This window comes from Pyxicephalus adspersus, chromosome 11 (genome assembly GCF_032062135.1).
Source record: "Pyxicephalus adspersus chromosome 11, UCB_Pads_2.0, whole genome shotgun sequence".
Taxonomy (NCBI): domain Eukaryota; kingdom Metazoa; phylum Chordata; class Amphibia; order Anura; family Pyxicephalidae; genus Pyxicephalus; species Pyxicephalus adspersus.
This window is the reverse complement of record NC_092868.1, coordinates 40472370-40492359: the sequence shown is the minus strand read 5'-3', so window position 1 is coordinate 40492359 and position 19990 is coordinate 40472370. Positions and strand designations below refer to the sequence as shown.

Here is a 19990-nt window from a genome sequence, read left to right as displayed (position 1 = left end):
TTGGGCTTTAAGTGGTATCTTAATATACTCTGATGACGTTGACCAAAGTTAGCCCTGTTTCCTGGTGCAGAAAGACAGAGCCGGCTGGCCTGCTGCCACCACACAGGAAGTTCTTTCAGGTCTTGGGTTGTTTTCTGGTCAGGAAATGGTTACAGTCTGCCGAGTGAGAATAAATGGACCTTTCCTGAATGTGAAAAGAAGAAGGAAGAGAGATTCTCTCCTGTGTCTGCCTATAGAGGAAACAGGTGGGAGATGCTGAATATATACCAGCAGGACAAAGTTCTACTCACGGCTGGTGTCATCATTAACCATTTGCTTGCTGCCAAAAAGTATGCTTGATGGTCAGGTCTGTTGAAAATGACAGGAATCATGGGAAAATGCACAGGTTTTTACCCATATTATTACTGTTGTGGAATAGGCAAGGGTTTGGTTCTTAATCCCACAGTAAATGCCACTGTGGTGAGTATTTTATTTATTTTTTATTTATAGCATTTTTCTTCTTTCTTTATTGATTACATGGGTTCTTTGAGATATGCAGACCATGCTTTTGCAAAGTCCACTTTAAAGTCACATTCCGGTCTTCCTGTCTCTTTTTAAACCTATGCCCTAAAATGTGTACTAAGGACAGAATTGATATATTCACTGCTTCACCTATTTAGGTTCAGCTAAACCTGTAGCTTCCCAAGCCAACCATCTAAGTAAGGTTGCGATATTAGGGAGCACAGGTGAATGTCAGCCTATTGTTCTTCATCTTGCCTTTGCTGTTGTTGGTTCCTTTAAGCCAATGGTTGCCAACCAGTGGTCCATGAGAAAATGTTGGTGGTCCACAGAAAAATATGGACATTATTTGCAATTTTTATGTTTTAGTAGTAATAAAACAAAAATAATCTAATAAATTCTTATATTCTGAATGACAATGTTCGCCTTTATATTGCACTAAATTTCACAAACTGTACTAGAGACAGATAAACAAGGGAGGCGCAGCGTGACGTCAGTGTCGTGTTAAGTTGTATGAGGAGACCGTTGCCAAGCCGTATGCTTCAGTATTGTTTCCACCATTACAACAGTCACCCCGCTCCGCAAATACCGATTCCTATCTGATTGTTTTATTTTGTTTTTTTCTCAGATGCTCTTTTAGGTAAGTATGACCTTAACTGTGTATTTTCTTTAACTTATATATATATTATATTTATATTTAATGGCAACAAATAGTTTGACTATCATTTCTTGTTTGGTCTTAGTTTGGAATGAAATAAACCCATATTGAGTAAAAATAGGAAACAAATATTTTGCATTTCTTTAGTAATACCAAAGATAATGCAACTAATGGTAATAGTAACAATAGCAATACTTCACTTCACCATGAGCTGATCAATGAATCAGAGCCTCCACAGTCCTTGTCAGGCACCATTAAGAAGATCATTATTTTACAAATGCATTTAAAAAATTCATAAAAATGGTCCGCAGGATTTAAAATTATGAATTTGGAGGTTCAAAAGGTTGGCGACCACTGCTTTAGGCCATGAGTATTACATTGTGGGATAAGGTAAGGAAGTATGCACACGCTTCACTACTTGGAGGTGAAAGCTTGAAGAGTGGTGATGAATCAGGACATTGTTGTAAAGATGAAATGGAAAACTTTATACTGTCATTTATAACTTTCAGGTATAGATTCAGACCTTGCTACAGGTGTGCTTTAGTGTACCCTAGTGTATCTGGTCTCTAACCCTAATGTTATATCGGATGGATAATATAACAAACACACAAGTGTAAGCTATACAGCAGTACCTGCCACAAGGAAAATTTTCTTGAGCTGAAATTTGCAACGCCCAATAGGTACAATGTATGAAAAACTATTGATTCCTAGGACAGACTACTTAGATGAAAGCATATGGAAAGACCTTTCTCCTCATGGAACATATCCAATATTATCAGTCACTGTATGAAACAGGTCATCTTTGTAGGAGGTTTGAGCTAGGAATACTTCAATCTTCTGAGTTTAGGATTGTCTTTGTCAAGTGACATTAGAAGCTATAAAAAACTTTTTGGAGTGCTATGTCATGCTTCCTATATTGGCCTTTTCCTGTTTCCTCCAACATTATAACAAGGGTGCTTCCAAATGCACTGTGTGTCAAGATGAAGGATAGGTAAGTACTGTATGGTACAGAATATGCATATGTGTAAAAAATGCTATCTTATATTTATCCTATATAATTAGTCATTTAGAACATAATGTTTTGTGTGGCTTTGCAGATATTGTTGGTTTATTTTTATTGAGTAGCTTTATTTTTTTCAGTTGCACTGGTAACCTTGTTTCCACTATGTGCTGTCCAATGCGGTTTACTGTGCTACATATAGTGTGGGATACAGAAGGACCTAAGACATTGAATAGATGAACTGATGTTCATTTTTACAACACACTGTTGCATGCATTTTTGTCTGTTTTTGTGTGCTGCTCTCTTCAGTGTAATATATGGGGTCATCATCGCAAGAAACAGCCATGCAGGTGGCTGTGTGTTGCATTGTAAGGCAATGCAACGGACCTTCTTATAATGGGAACAAAGCTCTAATGTGCATTTAGCCTTGAAACGAAGTTCAACCATTACATTTTTTGTGGAAAAATGTGCAATATGTGCAGTGAAGTATTTGCATTGCTAAGGTGTGAGAAACATCCAAACTTGTTGGATTCTAATGCTGACACTTGCCAATTTTTGACTTTTTTTCAAATCAGATTTAAATCAAAATAAGTTACAGAAAAATAAAAGGTCCACAGCATCCTGCCAGCCACAGTGTCGATCATTTACCGGTTTTGAGCACCCAGACATTCAATACCGCATTGAAAACCACTGTAATGCCACTCGAAAGACATTTGCAATTGATTTCCACCTAATTGTTTGGTCACTCAAATCATTTAAAATCTTTGATAGAGATTAATGTGGACTGTCCATTCCATTCTGTATTGTTTTTAATAGGAAGCTGAAAAGCTTTCAAAATCACCATTTTATGATGAGCACTAAAATGTAAAGATTTGAGTAAGGAAAGCATAGTGGCCAAGTGTCTGGCAAGTTTGGGTTGCACCATTTAGGTCCTAGGTTTATTTCCTAGCAGACATGATCTGCAGTCTGCATTTTGTTTGCCGCAGTGCTCCAGGTTTTGTTCTGGTAGGCCCTATTAGTAACTCTTCTATTAGGTTTTGCTTTGTACAGGAAAGCATTTCTTGCTTCTCTCCCACAAGTGGGACAAGTACGAAATGTAGCAGCAAAGATCTCTATATATAGCATGTGGGCCTGCAGCTCCATGCTGCTTCCCAATGTGAGGAAATTGATAGATGGGAACTGATGGAGCCTGCTGCAATGCAATTTTATTCTCATCACATCAACCTCATCTTTCTCCCTGGGGGTTTATTATTCCATATACCCACCTGGAGCCACATTACCATTAATCTCTAACTGCTTGTCAATCTTCGGTTATAATAAAAAAATCCTATATCTGTTGGTATTTCAGTGCACAACCTCAGTGCTTATGAGTCTGTATGGGCCCTTTCTGCCTGTATTGGTGTTTGCCGTTTGGGCAGCTCGCCACATGGTTACCCCCTTACATATTATTGATATCTATGGTCAATGCTGCCAGGGCCACTCATACTTTGTTCTTCACTAAACAAAACATAGGCATTGCTTATATATTCTAAATGTGGTAAGTGTTCAAACATCATTTATCACTTAGCAATTGTGTCTTTTATATGCCTGCAAGTTACTCCGGTGACTTTCATGGTATATTTTGAGATACCCATGTTTCCAAAGGGGGTTCTAGGGGGTAGGCAAAGTTGTAGCAGGTGGCTTTAAAACCCCACCAATAACAATTAAAATGGGTGGACCAATCCTTTTTAAATATATTTATTGACAAGTATTTATTGTTTTCTCCTAAAAGTTGAAGTTGTAAATGTTTTCTTTTAAGCAAATATGTTTGCAGTTGTGGGTGTCTGCAGCTGATTATATGTTGGAAGTATTTGGCTGTGCTTTTTTCTTTTAGTTGTTATCCATTTTTGGTGCCTAAACCCTTTGCTGTAATCCCACGCTCTTCCCTGTCCCTTCCGCTCCCTGCTCACTGTTTGGCAGCTTCTCATTAAGGTATCACAGAGGTCTGGAGTTTTCTTTTCAGCGTTGGTCATGCTTGGCTGGTTCCAGAAAGAAAGGCCTGTAAGCCAGGCAGAGCCACATACAAAAGCCAGGAGGGCATTGAAATGAGCTGAAGTGCCTTTAATGTTGCTTTATAGTATTGCCGCAGGCGGACACACGGGTTCTGTTATGGAGCATTACAGAGACAGATCTCTCCTACCTGGTGAGAACAAAGTCACTTTAATACCACCAGTAGGAAGATAGAAGGTAGTATCAATAAATTTAAAAACATAAATAAATCATGTATTATTTAAAACTCCACTCTGTAGTTCACGTGTAGAAGCATTACGTAAAAAGGTGATAATCCCATTACAGTGATCTGACCAATTCAAAATGATGGCTTTGACCATTTTTCTTTGCCTGCTTTTATAGAATGTGCAGGTTATAATCAAAATGTTAAACACATATCTGAACACACATCTGAACTTTTGCAATGTTCAACTTTGCAAGGAGATTGTATGTTCTCTGCTTGTTCCCATCATTTTGCTCCTGGAACCCAGAATTTCCCAGGTTCCCCCCTGTTAGAATATATTCTAATCAATCAAGGAATTTGATCTGTAGGTCAAACCATTAACTGGTCTTGGCACTTTGTAACACTTTAGTTAATAATTTCAATGAGAATTTATAGCAGTTTAGAAACATTATGGATTTTGCCTAATAGCTTTGTTTTATAAAAGTTAGACATGTTTTTACATACAGCACCTCTATATTTTCATGGGGCATGCTTATATTTGGTAAATTCAAAAAAAGTTGTAAAGATCATTAGTAACATAAGTGCTGTAAACGCTTACAAACCAATCAGAATTATTTTCTTAAAGTCATCTTTGTAAAAGAAGAGGTCTAGTTAGATACGATGTATACGATGCTCCACACTGCGCTAAAGAGCCCATTCACACTGTTGCGATTTTCATTTAGTTATACCCTACATCCAGTACTGGTAAGTTTAGCACATTTTGCAGACATAGATTTAGAGTTTGACAAATATTTTGCAGACCTAATATTACTTTCCTGTTATTTTAGGTGTACATTGTGTCCATATATGACTCCTTGTCCACCAGACATCGGAGCTTGACCTTGCTGTCCAATGCATTCCTAACCTAACAAGCTACCTTGCACACACCTCAGTATTTTTTTGGACGTCTTTGTCCGGACATGTGTGATGGGTGTGATTATTACTCATCCAGGGTAGCATAGAACTTTGGAGTGCAGTATTTTCCCCAGAATTTTTTTAAGCTGGGTGGGAAGAAGCTGTAGGTGGGTGGCAAACCCTGTATTGTGACCCAACTCTTCAGTAATCACTCAAAAACAGCCAGGTGGTGCACCTGGCTAAAAGAGGTTGGAGAGAACACTAGAGTGGAAGCCCAAGAAGCACATTTCATTGGAAAGTTATTTTGAAGAATTTTCAAGTGAGAATTCATTAAAAAGAAAAACCTACAGAGCGGTAAAGGACTGTGCAGTTATTTTTCATACACAGACTTGCCAACCATCTGGCACTTTCAAAAACAGTGGAACGTTGGTGACAGAAACTCAAAATTTTTGCTGAGGGGCAGATTTTTATTGGATTCAATTACAATATTTTATTATTTAAACTGATTAGGAAATTTAAAATGAATTTAAAAGAAAATGTATTTTGGACATCTATCACACCATTAGTAGATGATAGTGTGATAGTCAGGTATGCACAAACTTTGTTAGGATGAACTTTTTAGATTTTGGAATCTGTGTTATTTCTCCATGATTGACCATATAGGTCCTTGTGATTGTTAGGTGGCCACTAATATTTGGCCAAATGTTGTATATAATAAATGCGGCTTCTCCTATATGCTGACCTTTTGCTTTTTCTAAAATACCCTACTTAAACTGCTTCTGTTTCATGGTAGGTAGATTATCTGAAATACCCTGATGCCAGCATACTAACGTGCACATTAGCCATTGGTTCATCTCCGAATTTTCCTTTATTGCTATGTTGGAAGAAAAACCTCAAAATAGCTGTAAGTCTTATGAAATGAATCAGCAATGGGAGAATATATCTCCTATCTCTGGCCCTGTGTATACAAACCTTCTGTGGGTCTGGGAAGGAGCTGTGGGGGCAGACATTTGTAAAGTATGCTGCCTCAGCCAATGTTATTCTGGGTTCTGTGAGTTATGTGCTGTGGGCTGTGTGAATTGATTGCTCTGTTTATTTATCAACAGGATACGGGCGCACTGGGACTTAAACATCTCCTTTCAAGACACCTCTTGCAGGTATAAGACTTTTTTTTCCTTCTTTCTGTGTAAGCTCATTCACATCTTGTCAACACTGCCATTACTCTGTCATTTATTTCCATGAGGTTGTTAGATAAAAACTTCTTTAATGCCAAATTGAACTGGTTGACCTGTTCACATCACCCCTCATGGTCTAAATATGTTTGCTATACAGCAGGAATGAAAACTTCTTTGTGTGTGTAAAAGGCCCCTATCACTTTCACCTGGGATGCTTTCCGTGCCCTAACATATTTCTGATGTGGTCAAAATACCAGAATAGTGAGTGCAGGATAAAGCTTGGGGAATATTATCCAAATATTTTAACAGTTGATTGCTTATTGACTTATGTGACATTTATGGAAGATATAAAAAAACACTAAAAAAGCATGTTTCTAAAAAGGAAATATTCTAAATTAAAAAGGGTTTAATCCAGCGTGTAGCGGAGCTACACTAGCAGCCAATCAGGTGTCCTGCATGCAGGTAAACTGACAAGGAATAAGAAGAAAAAGCATTCTGATGAGGTCACCAGTCTGCTTCTGCTTCTTCACTGCTCAGTCGCAGGCTAGGCGCAGGAAAGTGACCAGGCTTTATTGCTTAACAAAATCAAGTTACCAGCGTGTCTGTGCGGTCTGGCATAGGTATATAAATTTCAGAAGCATAGGGTTGGAAAACAAATCCTTTGGCAGATAAAACAGCTTCTGTAAATGTAAATGCTGTAAATGTACTTCCATAAAGTCCATTTATCTGTTTGCCAATAGTTCAGTTAGAAAGTACTTTGTCCCAGACTGCGTGCTCTGTTTCTGCTCCGTGGCCTGGGTGTCAGACTTTTGCTTTATTAATTAAACAAGTTTAGACTGTATGACAGGAGCCCCTTAAATGAGCAGGGGACACCACTTCCCTTCTTCAGGGACCTGGTGGGAATCTCTTTACATTTACAGGAGTAAATAATAGGTGGCTTCCTTACATGTAGAAAATAGATTAAAGATCTACAGGGATGATAAAATTCAATGTAAAATAAAACAATAACATTTACAGCTACCTCTTATTTTACTTTTTATGATGACATGCAGTATTGGGGAGACCCCAATGTTGACTGTGACAAGCATGCAAGGCCCCTGTGACAACAAATGTCATTGTGCACCCTTAAAAGGCTTTTTATATGAGACTCTGTGATGGAGCCAATAGAGCTATGAGCTCCAGTGATGAGATATCTCTGTTGGACTCCCTCCGAGGAAAAAGAAGTCAGAAGGCTGTATCTTTGCAGCCTTTACCACAGCTGACTTATCAGTTTCTGATGGGCATCCTCTTTAACTTTCTGGCATATTCCGGCAAAACACAATGTTCCTTGCCCTTGGACACAACACACAGCTAGTAATTATGCTCGAATAAATCCAAGGCAGGGGGCTTAAAAAAATCTGTATAAATGAAATCTGGAAAGGAAAACTGGGATACAGGGTGCAGGTGGCATAATGCTTTATTTTAACAGTTATATTTGCTTTTGAATTTATAAAGCAAATGCATTGTGGTTTTGATCTGCAGCTACACTACGTCTTTTGTAGTCTGGAGTAAATTCTTTGTGTAGGGAATATATTTAAGTAAGCTGGTTTAGTTAGGCGGCATTCCTTGTTACAGAGCCAGCAGTCTTTGCTGCTGTGTGCAGAACTGATGGATTCTCAGGGTTACTTATCACTGCCGTTCCAGAAGTCTGCATTATACGAGAGGCGCCTGACGCCGAGGCCAATTTCACACCATTCTAATCTGTCCACCTCTTGTGTGAATCAGCAGGGGCACAGCGGCCTTTTTTATGTTTAAGAGGGCGTCTCGTGAATTACATTCTGAGAACTGAGAGCTTCAATATCTCAGCGACTTTGGCTTCTAATATTTCCAGCCTGGTCCTTAAAGGGACGCTCTCATCAGAAATTAAAGTGTATCTGTAGCCAAAACCTTTTTTTAGGAGGAGGGGGTGCAGATTCCCCTGTAAAGTGCCATCGGAGGCTCCATTGGAGAGGTTTTTTCACTTCCTGGTAAAAAAGATGTCCACCAGACAGGAAGTAAGAAGAAATCCCTGTAATAATCCCAGTAAAATTCCTAGTTTAATATGCAAATGCTAGAACTTTTTCATTGTTGTCTTTTATCATGTGGCAGATTTTCCCTCTCCCTGTCTGGAAATATATATGAAAGAGACTGCAAGGCCTAATAAATTATTAATTTATAATACTTCCCCTTACTGCATCAGGAAAGAATTAAAAGATGCTTCCTGGCCTAGGTGCCTATCTTAAATCCTGACCCTAATCCATTCTGTCTTATCCTCACGGGGGTCATTGTGCCCCAACAAGCTGTGCGCTTACAAAAGGGGCTTACACAGCTTTTTCCCTTGCCGTAGAGGACTAGTATCAGCTCTACTTGTCCCTCCCACAGCTGTCATATCCATAAAAGCGATCCCTTCAGCCTGTGCTGACTCAGAGTGCTGCGTCTTACCGGGTCTTTTTACGGGGGTGTCACCTTCTCTTATCACCCTGCGCAGAGGTGATGGGTTGACTGAGAGTGTTACAGCTCCCTGTATGCCTGTAATGCTGTGTTTGTGCCCTCTGCCTGCTAGTGAAAGATGATTAATTCCACACTCCCACCATGGGGCTTATTTACCACTTTGTGGCCCATGAAACATAAAATGCCGCAAGCTGTGATAGCCAAATAAATAGGCTTTCAAAAAATGTTACAGCCCGCTCATAAAATCTTTGTTTTTTAAAGTTTTGTTTCTCTCTTTTGATAATAATCTAAATTTTAAGTGTACATTTGTTTACAAAATAAAGTTAAAAAAACAATGGGTGTTCCTGCTTCATGAAGTTTACTTGTTTTCATAAAGATGATGATTGCATTTGTGCTACTGTCTTTTGTGTTTGGAAGGTCAAAATTTTATCCCTGACCCATAATTTTAGATGATGGTCCAAAAATCTTAGCAAACTTGCTAATATTGGCTTCTTCACACCACCACAGACATGCTACATTTTTCTGGCCTAGAAGTATGCACCAGGTACACCAAGTTGTATGTTTGAGTGAATATTCTGAGATTTTGAGATCACTCAGTAATTGGAGGATCATTTCAGCTGCAGACTAGCATCTGCAGCCACTTAGTTGCTTAGTAAAAGGCAACTTTGCTTTTCCATGTTTTTTTGTTATTTTGTTAAATATTGAAATTTGTAGATTAGACACTAGAGGGAGACACTTGCAGTTATATATGTCACCTAAACGATGAGGTATTCACCATGCAAGGGGGGCAAAGCTGGACAACTGATAGACTTGCTTTGTTTGAAGTATGTAGTACTACAAGAAAAAAATGAAGAATATAAATGCAGGCAAACACATTTTTTCTTTTGAATTTACTTTATGTTTTTTAATGTTTAATATTTTTTATTTTCACTCATACCCATAAAAGAGGGAATAGAATCTTTACCCCATATAGGAAAAATATGTCTATTTTTAAACCAATACTAATGCACCATATTCCACGCTCGCACTCACAGACACTCGCAGAGATAACGATCTCACAAACACATGCTGGCGGGGATCTTCAGCTTCATGCGCACGCTCTTGGGGATAATCAGACTCTCTCACTTCCTCCCGGAGCTGTCGGAGCTCCCGCCCCCGGTACCATTTATCGGATTTTATTTTCGGAGGTGGGAGGCAGCAGGGTCAGGGTGATTGGTTTCCTTATTGATCTGTGCGGCTCAGTATAATCCCTGCAGCTGCTGGGAGCTCGTTAAAGGATGGAGAGAGGCTGAGAGGGCTTTTACTCTTTATTTATATGTCTCCTCCACTCATATTTTATGTAGGGGGATGTGTCTTTTTATACTTGGTACTTTTATAGAAGCATCTGTAACTCTTAGGCTGCCAAGGTAGGTGGTCAGACATGGCGGGAATGAAAAACTTTTTAAGTTATTCTACAACCTATTTTTTTCTCTTGTTTTTGCTGTGCAAACCAAAACACACACCAGCAATGTTATGTAGTACTACAGCAGTTCTAACATCAAATTCCGTTCTCTCTAATTTTAAATTGGCAGACCATAATTCTAGTTGACCAGCATGGACACCTAATTGCCACATCAACAAAATATGGCCAAAAGTATTCCAGTATTTCCAGCAAAGCATACTGTTAATGCTACAGCATTCAAAACATTTTAGACAATTTTGTGCTTCCAACCTTTTAACAGTTTGGGAAAGGCTTTTCTGTTCCAGCATTACTCTACCACTTGTGCACAAAGCTAAATCCATGAAGACATTGTTTCGTTAGTATGGTATAGAGGAACTAAAGTGGCCTGCACAGAACCCAGAATTATCTCTAATGACTGCCTTTGGGATGATTTGGAACACTGATTGTGAGTTCAGTTGGGTCTTTTCATCCCACGTAGTACCCGATCTCTCCATTTGGCTAAATGGACACAATTTCCTATGTCCTGCTTCAAAATTGTGTGGAAAGCTTTCCAGAAAAGCAGAGGATTGTATAGCCACAAAAGAGCGCACAGTTTAGTTTTACCTCAAGGAGAGGTGTAGTTAGCATATATTACCAACTGTTAACTACACTTCTTTCAGTGCGCGGGAACCGGTACCTTTAAAAATTGTTCCCGACCTATACTACAGCACTGACTTAGTTGCTTGCATGTGATCATGTGTCAGGCTTTGGAGTGAGTTGATTCAGAGGCTGGCCAAAACTAGCCCATCCGTTCTCTTTTCCAAGCTGTATTTATAGGGGAAGTGCTTCTTGTCTTGGAACATGTTAAGAAAGATCCTTCACTGGCAAAGCACAGGTTTATTTTAAGCTGATTACATTTAAATAAATCTTAATAAGACCGTTTTAGTCACTACAGAAGATGTCAGCAGTAATGATACGAGCTTCTAATACTTATGTATTAGGAAGGATAACTGTACAGGGATACCTGTACTGAATATTTGATAAAATTATTGTAATAGGTAAACATTAGACAGTAGATGGTACATTAAACTGCCCATAAACAGCTTGATAGAAGCAAGCAATGCTCCTGATTTCAACCATTGCCTGCAATTATCGGCTTGTTTCAGATGTGCTAGAAGGTGATAACAAGGCAGCCAGAGACGGTTATAATCACACAGAACGATTTTCTGTGCAGAGGGGCAGATTTTTCACAAGTTCATAGAGAAGTGTAAAAGATCAGAAATACCGCTTAGGCATTGCTGTCAATCTTGGGTGAGGTTTACTGCAGGCCCTGGCCCTGTGTAGAGACAGTCAGATCATACTTCTGGGCTTATTGCAGTGTTTACAGCCTCATACAGTGCATAAACCTTTACTTTACACCTGTGAATTGCCCCATGATTTTTGCATAATATTGCAGGCTTGCCCATGTCATTTTTATTGAGCCCACAACAAGCATCAGTTCAGTCATATGTGGTAACTCAGGAACACAATTTTTAATATTTGAAGTATAAAAAATTTACTTTTTTATACTCATTTTAATGTGATTTAGTTAGGCTTTGTGCTCTATTTGTGAATAGTGAATGTTACCTATCCATCCGCTTTAACAGTCAGTTATTCCATGTGATGTATGTGTCCTCTGGAAGGGTTGTTTACTAATAATTTGAATTAAAAAAAACTTTCTGTGTGTTGCAACCATCCACCAAAATTGTGCTGCTGTGAGACTCTTTAACTTGTAGTAAAACACTGACACATTTTCATCATGTTGAGCTGGATCGTACATAAAAATCTCTCAGCGTCCTTAATTAATTCATCTGAGACTAGCAATTACCCTTCAAGAAAGCATTGCTGCTCATAGTGCTATCTTTGTAGATTCTGTGATGTAGAGGTGAAATATTGAGAAGAAATGCAATGCATTTGGTGCCATGGCAAAAACCCATATCTGCAACTAAATCTCACTTCATCATTTAACCCTTACAGGACACTTGTTTTAAGGCAATTGGATATTTAAAAAAGGGCCATTACAAAAAGCCAGTGCATATAAGGAGAAAAGTAATTATTAATGTATTCGAATGAAGATATGATAACTTTCAACATTGTACATGTCTGCCCTGCTGTCAGAATTGCATTGATCTTTGGCCTGTAAAGTTAGGAACATTTTTTGACAGGGACCTTCTACATGATTTTTCTGTATGAATTTACTAGAACAATAGTGGTGATTTACATAGGTAGTGCTCATGTAAAATAGTTCCCTTCATTGCACTTGAATGTTCCAACAACTACATACCTGCCACTTGACTCTTGTAGTGTTCAAGTGTGTAGAGATTCCAATAACAAATGTTGAAGGAATATCCTCAGATATTTTTATTTCCAACTTGCAGGCTGACACCAGGTCTACTGGCAGGGAGAGGAAAAGCTCAGTTTTGGGACTTCACAGAGACAAATGGAAAAGTATGTAGCTAAATATGTTTCATAAGAGGACTTTTAAATACAAGTTTGAACATCAGTGACCAGGTCGTGGTCATCCCTGTCTCATTGATTATGTGAAGGAGATGCCTAGCCTGTTTGGTCTGATCCCACAGTTCCTATTGCACAAATTGCTAAAAAACATAATGCTGGCCAAGGTAAATAAATTGTTATATCAGTCCCAAATCCCACGCTGACCATTATCCACCACCTACAGTTGGGACATGAGCTATAGAATTGGGCTATGGAGCAACTAAATAAAATGGTCTAGTCTAAAGAAACCCATTTTTTCAGATCATGTGGATGGCTGGGTGCATGAACCTGTTTGCCATAGCATTAAACCTGCAAATTACAAGCTATAGCTAGAAACAAGGTACAGCATAAAAAAGTAAAAATGTAAAAAATGCAGTATCCCAACCTACAGTTCCTCCTAAAGTTTATATAAAACTATTTTTTAAATATAAGTTTTGGATAAAATAGGTATTTGTAGGGAACCCCCCTGGATTTTTAAACATTATACTTGCAGTGTGTTGCCTGTTCTGTGTTCTTTTGCATATGTATAATATTAGGTTAGAAATGTTTTGTTTTGATTTTGCCATTGTAAGATTTTCTTTCTAATCATGTTCTTAAAACTTGGGCTTTTTCTTCACTTTTCATCCTTCTTTACCAGGACACATAGAGAGGGTGAATCTCCTAAGTGGGAACACACATGCTCACCTGACTGAGGTACTAACAGGTTTGCTTTAATCCCCCACCAAACCCCAGCATATAAGAACCTTTTCTTCTCTGTTCACCACACTGTCCAATGCCTGCATCAAAACACCTTGTAGTATAGAAAAAGGAATATATACTACTGAAAGGAATATATACTACTGGGAGGGCTTAAGTTACTTTGTCCTGTATAGGCAAAGTCCAGATTCACTTTCAAGCAAAAAATTTCCAAAATAAATAATTCATTTATATTTTGCCAAACAGACTTTCCGCAGGGTTTAGGGGTTTAGGGTTTGGGTTGCATCTGGTCATTCAAAAGCTGCTGTTTTCTTTTTTTTGGGGGGAGGGGGGAGAAGGTACTCTTTTTACATAACATAATGATACAATTAGGTAATGCTGACATGTATTGTATAATTTAATATGAAGTATATTTTGATTGCTTTCCTTTTGAAGGACCTTGACATTCTCCAAACAACTTTTGTATCACACCAAGTTCCATAGAAAATTCCCATTTACCACTTTTTTCTTGCCTTTAGGAAAAAAGAAATCCTAGCTTTTCATGTCTTTTGCGTGCCCCCTAACAGCCAAATCGTTAATCACCCTCAGGATTGCATGGCTGGCATCTTTCTGCAGACTTTAGCTCCTCTAATGGGATTGGCAGGGTCAGTGTTTCTTGAACAGTTTAAGGCCGCTTAAGGCATTTGGTTAATTGATTCCAAATCACCTTGATTACAAATATGCTAATTGCTTTTTCTGCTTCCTGCTGTGACCTCTTCTCCACCTCTGTCTTTCCTCACAGCCCCCTCCCTCCCTAGGTCAGCGAGAGGGTACCCTCCTGTCCAGTTTCCTTCAAAGGTCTATTCCCTCCACGTCTTGCTCTTGGAAATATCCATGAATAATTCAGTCCAGAATGTGCTGAGGGCGATGGAAAGTAATGCCAATTGACCATTTCACTGCTGTGGCACATTATTGATTTGCCGGCCTCCTCATCCCAGGGAGCAATAGGCTTAGCAGCTGTCATGAAGAGATGGGTACATGACCCATTAATGAGCAGTGAACTTTGAATAATATAGTTTGATTTGCACTCTTCATGCAGAAATGAAAGGTCACTATTTTCCCTAGGATTTTGGCTGCAACAAAATTTAATGACAGGCACAGTTAGGCTTGGTTGATACTGATGATCACCCGGGAGGTTAACTGTGCAATTTTACTGCCCTCCCACTTCTTGTATGTGAAAAAACACTACAGGCAGTGTGCAGCAACGCATGGCCAATAACTACCTTCAATAAAAATAGTGAAAACTAAATGTTTGGGTTGGCCACCTAAAAACCTTCATTATCTTTACAATGACCGCCTGAAAATGCTTAGAAAAGCGCAATGAAACATTGTGTAAAGGGTTTTCCAGGCATTGGAAGTTTAGATGAGACCTTTCTTGAAAATTTCCCAGAGCTTATGCAACAAAAGTAGGAGAAAATCTCTCTCTCTCTCTCTCTCTCTCCATTGTTATTTGGAAATTATTTTAGCCAATGTATAAGCATGAAAGCCATGCAGTTTTAAAAAAATGGCACAATGGCAGCCTTCATACTTTTATTAGTACAGAAATGTAATGAAGTAATAAGTGTAACTCTATTATCAGTATTATATGGCTTATAACAACCAAAACACTTTGGTTTAGATGCAGTGGTCGTCTTTTCGTTGCTTTCTTTGATTGTGGTTTGGCGCCTTTTCTTACTTTTTAGCCATCAACAAAACAGGAAGTCAGTGAAATCTCTCAAATGGTGGAATTGCTTTGTAGAACTATTCATGAATGTTGCCTACAACATAAGTATCTCTGCTTTTTTGTAGGACCAAAATGTTGGCATATTTTCTCTATTTTCGCTCTTTTACACCTGCATGGATTATCTATGTACAAATGACAAAAAAATATAACTGTGACTTTGTATTAGGAGTCCCTTTGACCTTCTTCTTAAGCCTTATGACCAAAAAAAGGTTTCTTGACTGCCTCGCAGTAACAAAAGTAAATTGGCGGCTTTTCTAGTTAAGGGAGCAGAGCTAATTAGTTTGACCTTGTTTTGCCAAGTCTATTTTTTTTATCAATGCCAAGGCCCTCTTGCACTTTATAGGTTAAATCTGAACATTCTCTGGCAGACCTTTCAATGCCAAGTGGAAAATAGAAGGTGGACTGTGTGAAAGGAAGAGGAGATCCGGAGATTTTATCGTTAAGTGAAGAGCATTAACGATAGGATTTACAGCTGCGCCTTCTTTTATTTATTTATTACTCCCCCCTCTTCGCTTGCTGAATTCTAATGAGCTAATTAGCAGATTCCCGTGGGACGTGAGTTTGCTAGCGGAAAGGGGGGGCTGGGGGGATAAGAAGGAAAAAAGAGGGAAGAGGTAGAGGGGACAGCGGAGAGGTGATGGGAGCTCATTAGGAGGTATCAGCCTCTTGTTGCAGCCTACGGCAGGGTCTAGCGCAAGCTGCATCAGGCAGGAAGCAGGATTATGTAGCTGACAATATTGTGGAGGCTGTTGGTAGCTTGGAAAGCCTTGCTGAACAATCCCTTCTTAACCCACCTGCTGCCAACACTGATAGGCTCCATCGAGCTTATCTCCTAAAGCTCTAAAAATGTATATTGTTAGATTTCCTCCTGCTTTTTCATTGCAATTTCTAGAGATATGAATTTGATGAATGTATGACCGAGGAGCTTACATTTCTTTTTCTTTTTCATGGTCAATTATTTGCTTGCTCATTCGTATGCAACCATTTAATTTAGCTTTTTTATTTCTACTTGGTGGGCACATACTTTACTAAAAAGGCATCTGGCAATGACCTAAAGGTAAAAAATAGGAGAGATTAAGTTACAGCTGCGAATGCCCATACCGAATACCATACCATCAAACTATTATGCAGAATATATCAAATCATTCATATCTAGTTTGGATTTCCTCCACTTATGGGTAACTTACTTATTAAAAGAGTTTATGAATGGGTATTCCCAGCACACAGGGTTTGTTATGTCGATATTATGTTGAATATTTTCATCAGTGACTATAGTTATATCAGTTCTCTTCTGTGTTGCTCCTATCTCTGTGATGTACCTCTTGGGCAGTAATGGGCAGTAGGGCTACAGAGAAACGTATAGCTTGGAAGAGTCCAGACATATCGATATCGGCCTTTAGATTCTGAATTATACCTAAGAAGAGAACGGATCAGTTCTGTAAACAAATAATATTTCTTTCTGATAATAAATTATTCAGTTTGGGAACCTGCACACACTTTCAAAGATCCACCTAAATGCTTGTAAAAGTTTTTTTTTATAGGTAACCATTTGTTAGGTTTAATAATAATGTGCAATCTAGGATCTGCCTAGTTCCCAACGTGTCCACAATTACCAATCAACAAACATGGTTTATTATTTTAAACTGATGCTTTAAAAAGATACATCTGAATGTTTGAGTAACTGCTTATCTTCGACTTCATCATCAATACTCTGCACTCATCATCACACTTCTTTTCTTTAAAAGTCTGTTAGTTTAAAACTAGATGTGAGTTGATATTTTATTTGGGGCAACCTGCAGAAAACTTGCTTTGGCTGCATTTACCAGATACAATCTATGCATAGTCATCTTTTTTTTATTTTACATTGATTAGGTGATAAATAGACATATTTATTGGCTTGAATCACTATAAAGTAATCATGCAGTTTATTTTAAAAAAGGAACAAGCAGAAGTAACAAACGTTAAAAAATGTTAAAAAAACCATATGCAAAGCTTGACTTTCCTGTGAATGTTGAGCTGGACTTACTTCCTCCTATAGTTCCCAAGCCTTCGGCCAGTTGGAGATTTTGTAGAGGGGTGTAAGCAATTATGACTTCGGAAGGTCAGAATTTGCATACAACTTTAGCTGCCCTCATCTTTAGATCTGCTCATTGTTTTGATGAAGTCACCTTTACATATGCTTAGTTTGAGATACTTATGTCTGGAACTGGTTTACATCAAACAAGATAGTATATCTCTAGAACCCCAAAATGTTCTTTAATCCAACTTTATTGTACAGTTAACAGCAAAAACTATTTTCAACCTATTGGGCTATCCCATGAAAAATGACTACTAAAATAAATTGTTTGCAGTGGGCCCTAGTTGTCTTAGGTGAAGACTATATACAAGGCTAAAAATCTATAAATGTAAAACTTATATTTTTTCTAACATTAGTTTGATAATATGAATGCAGTATCTGTGTAGAAGTTAAACTATTGTGTAAATATAGCACATAAAGGCCTCCATGGTTATAAAGAAACAACTGCATTTAGCTTGGTGTTTACCAGTAGCATGGCATTCATATTTGGCTGTATGGCTTGCTATATGAAAAGTTGGCTAAGAGAAGCTTGTGTAATTGTGTGTTGGACATGATCAGTCCCAGCCACAGAAGCCAGCAATTAAGTTTAGTACCGCGTTCCTGGCAGTTATACGGGCCAGTAATAACTCTATTTTTGCAGGCTCTCGCTTACACATCCCATAAGGATACATTGCAGTCTCCCCTCCTCCCTTGAATCTATGTGCTGAAGGTAACATTAATCTCCATTTGTCCTCTGGACCAGTCTTCCCCTCTGCGATCTGTGAGATTAAACACACACAGAACTGGTAATCACCTCATAAACTGCTTACAAACTAGCAATATTTACATAATACAGTGTACTCTGGCAGCACTGGGAGAGGATCACACCCAAGGGGGATTAAAGTGCTGGGCACTGTCTGTACCCCCCTTCCTCTTTCTATTAGTCTAGATGTGGGCACATTTGGCATGACCGTTATTTAAAAGGCAGATATGTGTGGATGCCTAATTTAAAAGCAGGTGTGTGATGGTGTGAGAAGTGATCATACTGAGCTATTAAAATTATTCTATCCCCCAAGAATCTGTAGACAGACTAGCCAAAAAAGCCAATAATGTGGAGACAGCCTGATCCAATTACTTTGGGGGTCTTATGAGAAGATAAGCCCTTTTGCAGTCACACTGCTGGGGGCTGCTGGCCATGGTGCTGGAGGGAATCTGTGTGCCAAATGGAGGGGGCTCAGCAGGGGATAGGTGATTTAAAGGGTTCTGTCCGACTGCGTTGTAGCTCACAAGGTCCGTGTTTTGGTTGGCCTGAGAACAGTTCTGTACGTGGTGCATTTCATCTGCGTGCCACACTTTCCATGCAGACCATGTGCTGTGTGTTGCCGAAACAAAGATGGGGGTCTCAGATCATGTGAGTAACTGTGCCATGAAAAGGGTATATTGTTAGCATTTGATGTTTTCTTGATGTTGACCTTTTACCTTCATTAGCCAAGTAGTTATGGGCAGCAGACCACAACAGTCCTAAAATTCAGACTATTATATATAGCCATTTCAGCAAAAGCTTCTCCACTTGCTTCCCAACCACCAACTAGTGCTATTTAAGAGTGAAATGTATTTCTTCTGCTTTGATATTTTTTTTTTTGCTACTATGTGACAGATATATTTAAGATTTAAGGTTTTTATGATTAATATTTTTAAATTTTTCTGCTAATTATCCTTTACTAAAAATATTTCGGGAACCTTAGACGTTTGAATGACATATTCTATGTAATTTTTTTTCCCCAGAACTCCAGGCATTATTGTGAGAAAAGTGATTACTGCCTGTAGCAAGTCTCTCAGAAATTTTGCCATTTGTATTTAAATTACTACCTTTCATGACTGCATACTTGTCCAAGGGCAGCGGAGCCCTGTACCCAGGAATTAGGACAAAGAAAGGGGGTGACACATCAGGCGGAGTGCTGCAACTAGAGTCCTCAGGTTTCATTTGAGATATTTTTGTCAGCGTGCCCTAATAACAGGTCACTAGAAGTGGTTCACTTAGGTTAAAATTGTAAAAAGCAGTGAAACTGATCTGTTCTTTCATATGTAAAACTAATCTAAGTTCAACATACCTGTGCCAGCGCTTGAACAATTACGTTCTTCCACAACCATCAGCACATTGCTCTGTGTAGCCTCAGCTCACTTATCCATCGTAGACGATGATTGTTGAGCTTTTTACCATAAACATTTGGCAGCTGGAAAAGAATTCAGGACTTTAAACTATGAAGGGGATGAGACGCCGTTCCCTGTTCCCCTTACTATGAAATATTAGATGCGTAATTATTGGAAGGGGAATGATTCTCCTTGCCAAGCGTGATAACCCCACAGAAATAATAATGATTTAGCGCTCTCAGTCCAGTGATCTCAGAGCAATAGGCAGAAGTTGTTCGTCGCCAGTTTTAATTGGTGCTCATTAAATTTACTTCCCATCTTCAACCATGCTGGGATTACAAGGTTTGGGCTGTGCACATGTGGCAGGGAGGAGCTTTAAATGACAAGAGATAGTGTTACATTGTGTCAGCATATATCCATCACTTAATAGGTCTCTTTAATAGGGTGTAATCGTGAATCTATTC

At 38.7% G+C, this 19990-nt stretch overlaps 1 protein-coding gene across 6 annotated transcripts in view; it reads left to right on the top strand.

The window, feature by feature from the left end:
* SAMD11 (sterile alpha motif domain containing 11) overlaps positions 1-19990 on the top strand; it is a 120505-nt gene that overhangs the window by 52144 nt on the left and 48371 nt on the right. For all 6 annotated transcript variants that reach the window (XR_011922833.1, XR_011922832.1, XM_072426846.1 and 3 more), the window contains one exon: positions 6369-6419. Coding sequence is in view for 4 of the 6 variants with exons in the window: in XM_072426846.1 (XP_072282947.1) it covers positions 6369-6419 (51 nt within the window). In the remaining 2 variants the exon portion in view is untranslated. The remainder of the gene's footprint in view (positions 1-6368; positions 6420-19990) is intronic.